General features: G+C 37.1%; 1 protein-coding gene across 1 annotated transcript in view; it reads right to left on the bottom strand.

The window, feature by feature from the left end:
• Positions 1-3,915: 3,915 nt before the first annotated feature.
• Positions 3,916-9,935, bottom strand: part of LOC118599089 (versican core protein-like) — a gene marked incomplete in the record, with an annotated part of 10,105 nt that continues 4,085 nt past the window's right edge. Inside the window, 1 exon segment of the mRNA XM_036213388.1 lies at positions 3,916-5,087. Within this exon segment, the coding sequence (XP_036069281.1) occupies positions 3,932-5,087 (1,156 nt within the window).

The following is a 9,935-nucleotide window of genomic DNA, read 5'->3' as shown; positions in this document are numbered from 1 at the left end:
ACTCAAACAGGTCACAAATATTCAAATCTGTTTGATCATTTTAGTCCATCTCACGTTGTTTTGTGTGCAAACACTCTGTTGCGAGTTGTTGCAACACTTGTAAAACTTCTACAATCCCTTTAATAAAAGGAATGTCAAAATCATAATGCATGCCATCATTGCTAAGTAAAATAGCACTAGTAACTCAGAAGGGAAAACTTCAAATGTGTTTGGTCAAATATATTTTTTTCTATTTTAGCTGCTTCTAAATAAACCATAAGAGTTCATGCAATCTTCCCCAAGTTACAGCAAAAAAATAATAGACCAGAGCTATGAACATTGATTTATCTGCTCGGGCTGCCACAGCCTTACCTCTTCACCTTATCATCTCATCATGTTAAAATCATTCCATCTTGTCATACATTTTTCTTCTGTTTGCAGTTGTTTTCATAGTTTTATTTATTTATTTTAATTTTTTTTTAGGGTGAATACATTTACTCTTAATTCTTTTTTTTTTCAGATTTAAAAATATAAATGTAAAAAAATTCTCTAATTTTTAGATTTCTAAAAAATCTACCAGAATAAATTTATGGTATTAAAAAATGTTTAGAAATATGCAGTCTTGAAAAAAAGTTAAAAACATTGTCAGAATTTTTGAAAATAGAAAACCAGAGACAGACATCAGTGTACATCAGCCGTCTTGAACATCTTTCTTTTTATTGAAAGAGTTGTCCTCTCAGAATAATATGTAAGAGAAAATTTAAAACTCACTCTAGCTCTACGATATTTATTATAGGCTTTTTTAGGCCTAATCATTAAACTTTTTGGTTTCTATTTTCCATCGTCTTAAATGTGCAGTCGACCATTCCTACATAAATCAGCGCTCAAAGGTAAATTAGTGAATTTCCCAAAGTGTCATAGACGGCTCAGTCTGCTAACTGAATATTATATATTTACTCACAGAAAGAATGTACTGCTGGTGGTTTTTATGAATTGTTTTCTGACATTTGGGTTTCACACCCCAGACAAATAATTCCACAAGTCATAATCTTTCATATAAACACTTGGTAAGCAGTAAATTGAACTGTCATCAATTAATCAAGACCAGATGGACACAATTCATAATAAGACCGCCATCTTTTGAGCACAACTAAGTGTCCATTCTGTGATGTTCTTGGCGTGCTGGCGTTAAAGAGTGTACTTTGTTATCACACAGCCAGACAGCACACTGTTTTCCAATGCCACAATATTTTCCACAAGTTTTTCCCACACAAAAAACTGGGAGGGCAGCAAAGAGTCCCAGTGTCTCAGCTGATCACATGTTGTAGCAGTAAAAGTGGCTATAATCACCCGCTTTGGTCAGGGAGTCTCCAGCCGCCCTGACAGAGAGGGGAGACTGTGAGTTAGCAATGACATCACCTCATGAGGTGTTGTCCACTGTACTTCTGTGTGTAGCAGTGGACTGCCAACACACTCCTGTTATTGCCAGACTGCTGGTAAGTCAGCTGGTCGCACACATGAAAATAAATTATGTGTATACATATTCTCTAAAAGTATAAACACACAAAAAATACGCAGATTTGTGTGTACACCTCTATGTTTTTTTTTTAAATGGTACGTAATATACTATGATGAGCCACAAACCGACCACACGGTATACATTGAGTGGTGGCATTAAGTGGATTATGATTGTGCATCATCAGAAGAACAAATTATTGCTCTCTCGGGCAGGCTTGGAAAAACCACAAGGCTATATGAAAATTCTGCCAAATGACTAGGTAAAGCACTTCCAACTGAGCAGATCCCTTTCCTCTAACCCAAAATGTTCTTGGGGGGGAGAGTGAATGCGTCACTATAAAAACACTTGTAGCGCAGATGCAGACAAAAATCGGGGAGTGTGGATCAGCTGTTTACATATGGAGCACGTGTTCCGACTCGTGTGAAGCCACAGCAGACATGCCCTGAAGTGATGTGCTTTAACTATATCAAACAACTCCTGTTTTACCCCAGTTCTTCTTCAAAACCTAAGATTTTTCCTTAAAATTATTAAATAAATTATATGTGTTGAAATTTATAGCTTATTTAGTTCAATTTAGTTGCTTCCGGCCTATTTTGATTTGTGCAATGTTTCAGAAAAAAAACCTATATTGGACTCGCAGAGAAGAAAAACTCAAACATAGAATTTTAAGAAGTTGGCATGAGACGCTGCAGCAATAATTTATCAAGAAATACATCACACTGTTACGGAAGTTGAAAAAGGCCTGCTTTACTTTTTTTTTCTTTTTTTTGGATCGTTTTCTTGTTATAACGAGATAATATCTCGCTATAACGAGAAAACAAAGTTTGTTTTCTTGAGAAAACAAGATAATCAGAAACGAAGAATGAAGCGTCCCCCTCTCTCTTTCCCACACTGAGAGTCTGAGACTACCTGTTTCAATTCTCTTTATTTTATGGTTAACAACAAAAAAGGCAGAAGAACGTGCCACAAAAGTTGTGTTTTTGTGTATTTTTTTATCTATTAGTGGTTCTACGCTCCTCAAATGCTTTAATTCTGTATTATGCACTAGCCTCTGTCCCTGTATTTCCCTAAAACTTCAGAACAAACAGGTTGATTACAGAACCCAGGGCCGATGAGTGTCTGCACATGATGCTTTCTCTGAGCTCCGGACATTAGCAAACCCAAACAGCCACTCAGCCCAACTAAGTCCACTACAATGCTTTTGTCATTTTTATCCAATCCAAAACAAAACAGTTTTTCAGAAAAAAATGTAGAAACTATTTTATCAATAAATCACATATGGATATTTTCTGGTGCTTGAAATTTTCACTGATAAATTGCTTTGTTTTGCTCCTGATGTCCAGAGCTCAGTGAACGCACCATGCAGAAACGCTGAGCAGCCATAGGTTCTGTCAATCAACCTGTTTAATCAGGGCTTCTGGGGAAATAATGGGAGGGGGCTGGTGCATGAGACTGAATTAAGGCTTTTAAAGAGCATAGATCTTTAATAAATAAAAAATAGACTAAAAAACAATGTTTGGGGATTGTTTTCTTCTACTTAAAGATACTTAAATCAGGTAAAGTCTCTATGTCTCCATGCGGGCAAGGGAGAGAGGCTCTTTATTATCTCGTTATAAAGAGAAAACACAGACACAAAAAAAAAAGTAGGGCAGGCAGTTTTTGACTTCTTTACACTGTAAACCACATGTGTCAAAGTCAGGGCCGGATCTCGCCCGCTGGGTAATTCTATCCGGACCTCCAGATCCTCTTATTTTATTGTTATTAATAGTTCGATATTATCTTGCGCTCATTTCTAATTTGCATAATTTTGACAACATATATTTTCACGGAAATAAAATATTTAAAGTTATTTTAGGTTAAAGTTTATTTACTCTGGAATAATATTACTGCCCATTTTTATGCATAGTAATGTTAAAAAGTTAGGTTTTTAAAGTTTTAAAAATGTGGTTTTAGTGTGTTTAAAAAAAGATTATCATGTTTGGCCCTCAACCCAAGGTTTGTTTTGGATTTTGGCCCCCTGTGTAATTGAGTTTGACACCCTTGCTGTAAACCAACATATTTAAAATATATTTTTAGATAAATCTCAAAGCAGATTGTTTTAGAAAAAAATTATCTTCTTGAATAATTTTAAACCACTAGATTATGGGACAATCTAACGTTTTATGAAAATTACTTTTTTTGCATACAAGTAATCCTTTTGCAAGTTAGTCAGTTGTAATATTACGTTTAAACTAACATAACAAAACATAACCTCAGGAATAAAAACTTTGATGGAAAGAAACCTGCAGTAGACTCACAATATAACTTACAAAAGTCACTATGGCAACAAAACCAAATTTACAATGATCTAAATTTCCAAAAACAAAGCAAACTGGTCTAAAGTAAACTATATGAATACCAAACATGATTTAAGTCGAGATTAACCAACAAAAATCAAGAAAGTACTGTAAAATGAAGCATGGAAGGTAGTGGATTACCTGATACATCCTGTGTCTTTGTGACCTCACTTGTTTCAAAGGGTTGAAACTTGGTTATCCCATCAGTTTGGGAGGTGAGCATGCTGGCTGCAGGTGTGGATGTTAACAGCTGCCCTTCTGTTTCAGTGCCTGTCTTTTGAGAGCCAGACTCATCAGAGGTGTCGGCATGTGTTGACAACATCTCATGTGGAGACGTTGATTCTCCGTCAACTTTTGTGACATAAGTGGCTCCAGATGTGGCATTTGAGTCAGTATCATGTGTTTCAAGAGTAGTTTGGGATCCAGTATGAGTGGTAGTAGGTGGTTCTGTAGTGACAGGTAGAGTCTTGCACATGAATGGGGTTGTAGCGGTGGTAGTTGAAGTCGCTGGGCTGGATGAGGGCTCCTCTTTCAACTTCTGTCCTGTTGGCATCACTTCAACAAAAACGGCAGACTCATAAAAGTCTTTATCATAATCTTGGAATGGTGTTGTTGGTTGACTTTCTGAATTCTCCTCAGGTGTCGGGTCTGTAGCTCCTCTTGGAGTTTCAGTCACATCAGAGGTCACTGCTGTGGTTATGCCAGAATGCAGAATGGCTTCTTCTGTCTTTCCCTCAGCAAACATGGTTTTTGGGTCAACAGAAGCATCTGGCATGAGGATATCAGGTTGGATTGTGCTGATTTTGATCACTGACAGATCATCAGGATCAGACACAGTATCATTGCTGCTCTCTGTTGTTGTGGACAGGTCCCTCACAACATCGCCACGTTTTGGAACAGAATCGTCATCAACATTTTCAAAGTCATCAATGTTGAACAGCGGTGGATGAGTAGCAATATCAAATGGGTCATCTTCCTCCTTGATGGTGGGTGCGATGGTGGTGATCAGGTCCTCTTCACGACCTGTAGAAGTGAGGCGGGGTGGAGCCATGCTAGTGGAAAACATAAATGGAGAAGTTGTTGCAGCCGCCGAGTCTTTAGATTCATCTCCCTCTGTGACTGGGGCTGATGATGTGGTGACTGGAGTGGTGCTGCTTTCCAGTAAAGGCCGGGAAGTTGAGGATCCTATGGTGGGAGTTGTGATGTCTATCACAGACACATCGACTAAGGAGGTCTGGTTAAGCACATCTTTTCTTCCTATAAAGAAACATACACAAACAGACATGCATTTATCAACCAGAACAATCCTATCAAAAATCACCAAACAAGAAAGTTGTCAAGAGCTTTTTTGAAAATTATTTTTGTAAGTATTTTAGACATTTTGGAGCCAACCAAGAAGTAACAATATTATCGTAGCAGAGATCTTTAATTTAAAGGGGCCATACCAGGAAATTATGCTTTTTGAGGTTTTAAATGCATTATACTGTTCATTCTTCACTATAAAGAACCCAAAAGTGGTATTTTGATTCGTTCACGCATCTAAGAGTAATCCTCTAAAAACCTGCACTCTCAGCAGCAGCCTCCCCCATACCCACGAAAACATTCACATTGTGCTGACGTCAGCACGATGTGAACCACCCCTTCCAGGAAGAGTCTGCTCTGCCAGCACCATCCCCAGTCTAACACCAACACTTAATTTCTGCACGGAGCTAGCAGTGAACAGCAAAAAACTTACATTTTAAATACACAAAACCGTATAACTTCCAATTGTGTTCTGTATTCAATAAACCCCCCCACTCCTGTCGTCGTCGGGCACAGTTGTGCAGACGTTGTGTATTTGTGTCGTGACCCATATTTCATGAATAACTTCTTTTTTAGTGTTACAAAGGTAATATATGATCATATATATGGGTATATTTCACTTTTGAAGGCTTAAGAAAATCATGGTATGGCCCCTTTAAAGACCCACTTTGGTTAAAATCGTGTTTTTAACATTTTCCCGTAGCATTTTTTTTTATAATAGAGGACATATAGAGAGAAAATTGTGCTTAAAGGGGCTTATATATTGCAAAATAAACCTTCTTTTTTTAGCTTTTAGATGCATTATAATTTTAATTTCTCACAGAAAACACCCCCATAGCAGCATTTTGCTCCATCAATGCATTTCTGAGCATTCCCTGCCAACCCTGCTCTCTGAGCACCAGCCCCTTCCAATCCACAAAAACAAGTAGATCCTCACATTGTGACATCACAAAGTGGGGGAACAGCCCCTTTCAGGAAGAGTCTGCGCTGCAAGCATCGCTCCCAGGCAAACACACTTTCTCCACAAAGCTTGCAGTGATCTGCAAGATGCTTTCATTTTATATGCATGATTTGCAAATCTCTCTTTGCAAAATTTTGGATGTTGTTTGTTTTCATGGGCGAAACGCAGACATAATGCCAAGACTGGCTCTAAAAAGACCTCATGAAATGGGTGGCACCCATGGAAGGTGGTACCTCAGAAATCGAGGCATCTTACTTTCGGGTGGGAAACAAGGCCTGTAAAAATAACTCATATTTGATAAAAATGTGTTTTTTAGTGTGCCAAAGGTAATATGTTATCATATATATAGATATAGTTTACTCTGAAAGGCTTTAGAATTGCATGATATAGGTCATTTTAAAATTGCATTTACCAGTATTTCTCTTTTCAAATTATTGTGAATCAGAACCAGATGAAAAAACACTGTAGCTGTGACGTAGAACCTACAACGGCAAGCCACAAGTTCACTGCTCCTTTCCATTCTGATGCATTTAACTGTAGACAGATGGATCCATGTACGTCTTTGTTTTCCTCGTCTGAGCTGGTATCTGTCTCAAAGTTGTACGACTGGATAGCTCCAATATTGCTTGCCATTTCTGTTGCACCAGTAATGTAAGTTTAGGGAGTAGGGGGCTGTAAGCTAGTGGGAGTGAAAATAGACGGATGATGGGAAGTAGGGTAGGCCTGCTCACAACTTAGAGGTGAATTTCTAATGAATTTCTGCTGCTCCCCGAAAAAAGAACACAGGTTTTTGATCTAGCAAAAACTGAATAAACATAATTAAAAGACCACTGTGAATATTTTTAAAATAGAGCAAAATGTGATCAGAGTGGGACTTTAAAGGGCTTTCTAGAAACGTCATGGTAAAATACCTCTTTTCTAAACCAACATAGAACAAAGTTGCAGAATTTCATTTTCATGCAATAGAAAAAGTGCTAAAAAGCACAAAAGTACATCAAAAGATGCAGCCGTTTAGCTTCATTCAGTTAAATCTCATTTTATTTGTACCTTATAAAATATAAAGTTGAAGAACATCACATCAACCTTGAAGAGTTCTCTTTCTTCAAAAAGCAAAGTGTACTTAAAATAAAATATAAAACTGTAAAGAAATTTACAACTCTCAATTTTCTTTGTGTTAACGATACTTTAACTTCCTATTTATTTTAATAGTGGATCCCAAACGTCCCAGTGATGATCCTGACTGTTAACTGGTAATCCTGTCTACACCACTCATCTTAACGCCTCAATGATTCTCCTTGGTGGCCTGTTTTGCACTCCTCCCCCATCCTCCCCAACATTTACTCCCACCCATAAAAGCAGCATCTTAAGAAAGCTTTCCTCAAGGCATGGACAGATTACTTAAATGCAGCTGTTGATCGTGAGGAACTGTTGACCTTTTGTCTAAAAAATCTTTGACCCTTTTTTTTTTTTCCTTTGAAGATAAATCAGATCTCAGTTTTATTATCTAACAAAAACACTGGATTTATCGTTTCAATATTTAGACTTATCAGAAAGGAGTTCTCCTCTTTTTCTCTATTCCCACCTCCTCAGTCACTGTCTCTCTGTACAGTCTAAGTGGCACTGGCTCACCTAGTGTTTGTCTTTTGAGATATCACCAGCATTAGGAAAACAGGAAGTGATGGAGAGGGCCCCAGAAAACAAGGGTACTTGAAAAGCACTTACTCCAAGGTGTAAATACAACACTGCTGAGAGAGCTGACATGACATACACGGAGCTGGACGTGAGGGTGGCCTGTTTGCGTGACCTCTGAACTCCACTGGGACTTATCACTGCAAAACTTAGTATGGCCCAAGGGAGAGAAAATGACCAGACAGTGGACGGCTTATCTGTCCGGCCACTCATTTGTAAAGATGGAAAGGCCATGTCAGAGGTCGCCGAGGATGACTGAATTTAGAAGTCCAGCAGTAGCTTTGTCCATTTTCCAAACGTCTGTTCTGATAAGTGCAAGTGAGAATGACAGGCAGCAAACTGACAGCGGAAATGAGAGATGAAAGACGCAGAAGGGGTCAGATAGAGACGAAAAAGGCTGCAGGCTGTACCTAAATACTTTTGATGCCTCTAAATGGCTGTGATTTGTTGCTGCTCTGGGAATACTGATTAGTTAAGAGCAATCTCATTTAAAAACATTAGTCCAGTTCTACTGACCAAAAAGTCCTTCCTGGTTTTGTCTAGATTTTTGCGGCTATGGTCCCACTTTTTTTCATTATAAATTTCAAAGTCAGGAAATTACTTTAATAAGCCCTGCCAAATAAAAATAATGATAAAAAACAACATAAACAATAATAAATCTATTTAGCCCTTAGGAAAATTAGAAAACAGGATAGGACTTTTACTTTTATAGTAAACAGAGTACACCACAGGTATTTTACTCTTCTCTACACACTGTTGCCTCAGACAAGACAGGAGACAATGAGGTCAAAACGGTGGTCTGGCACTTCAACAACAGTGTCATTAAAAGTTATCACACACTTATTTTCTCATGCATGTGTCAGTTAAATTAAGCATAGTTCTCAAACAAGTACAGTTACTGTTTAAATATATATATATATGCTTTTTTAAAAAGATGTATTAAACTCTAGGGCGGTGCAGAAAAAACATTGAACCAAAGGGTGGGAAAGCAAAAGCACATAAGTGTAGAAGATGAACTCATAGCTCTGTGCAGTCAGGCTTGATTTCTTGTGGAAAGTTTTTATTACTGCCTCTCTTCTATAAATGAAATAAACGACATGAATTTACAATTTCAGTTACTTTCACAGCAGTGAAAATGCATTTTTAGCTTTCTCTATAAAGAATTATTAATATTGATTAATAAAAAAGCATTACATGTGAATTGAAAAAAATGTATATTCGTGCTTAGTAAAACTGTGGGGCAATGTGTTTTTTTTTGTTTGTTTGTTTGCTTTTTCAGCTTTATGTCATCCTAGATTTCCCTTCAATGAGGACTTCCCTCAGTTTCACTTATTTTTCCAATCTCATTTATATTTGGAAACATTTCAAGATGACAGAATTGATTTTCATGTATGTGCTGATATGTGGCCTAGCCGACAAAAAAATACCTACAATGAAAAAAATTAAAAAACCACAATGAGAATGGTGTTATAATTTGTATTAAATTCAAGAAAAGATTAAAAAAATGTCTCAAATTTTATAAATAAAACAGTTGCAAAACTTTGACTACCGTATTTTCATTTGTAGCCTGTCCACACTGATATACCTAATTTCCCTACAGATACGAATAATGAAGACTTTCTTACTTCTTACCTCTTAGTACAAGTTATATGACAAAATATCATAATTTTTGTATATATTTTAGTTTTTTTAAAGCCTTGCCAGGTCATTAACAACTCCTATTGCACTCCTCACAAAACTCAAAGCTTTTTCAAGAACTCGAATGTTCACTGACCTTATTAGAACAAAGCTTAAAAACAAGAACATATAGAAGCTGTACAAAACAATAAAACAAGTTATTTTATTATTATTTGTATTATAACCTTACATTGGGCCTTTGACATAAACTAAAGATCCACTCCAATCATATTTTGATTTAATGTAAAAGCGTTTCCAGTCGTCTTTTAATTATGATTGTGCTGTTTTCACCCAAAATGAGAAAAATCTGTATCATTTTCTAAGACGTAGTTTCTGCAGGGCAGGAGTGCATTACAGTTTCGCCTCTAACTTGTGGGTGGGACAGTTGGTGCAGAGTAAGCCTTCCCCTATTTCCCATCATCCGTTGTTTTTTTTTTTGTTTTTTTTACTAGCTTGCAGCCCCTCACAACCG

Source organism: Oryzias melastigma, linkage group LG9 (assembly GCF_002922805.2).
Source record: "Oryzias melastigma strain HK-1 linkage group LG9, ASM292280v2, whole genome shotgun sequence".
Taxonomy (NCBI): domain Eukaryota; kingdom Metazoa; phylum Chordata; class Actinopteri; order Beloniformes; family Adrianichthyidae; genus Oryzias; species Oryzias melastigma.
This window is presented reverse-complemented; position numbering and strand designations above follow the sequence as displayed.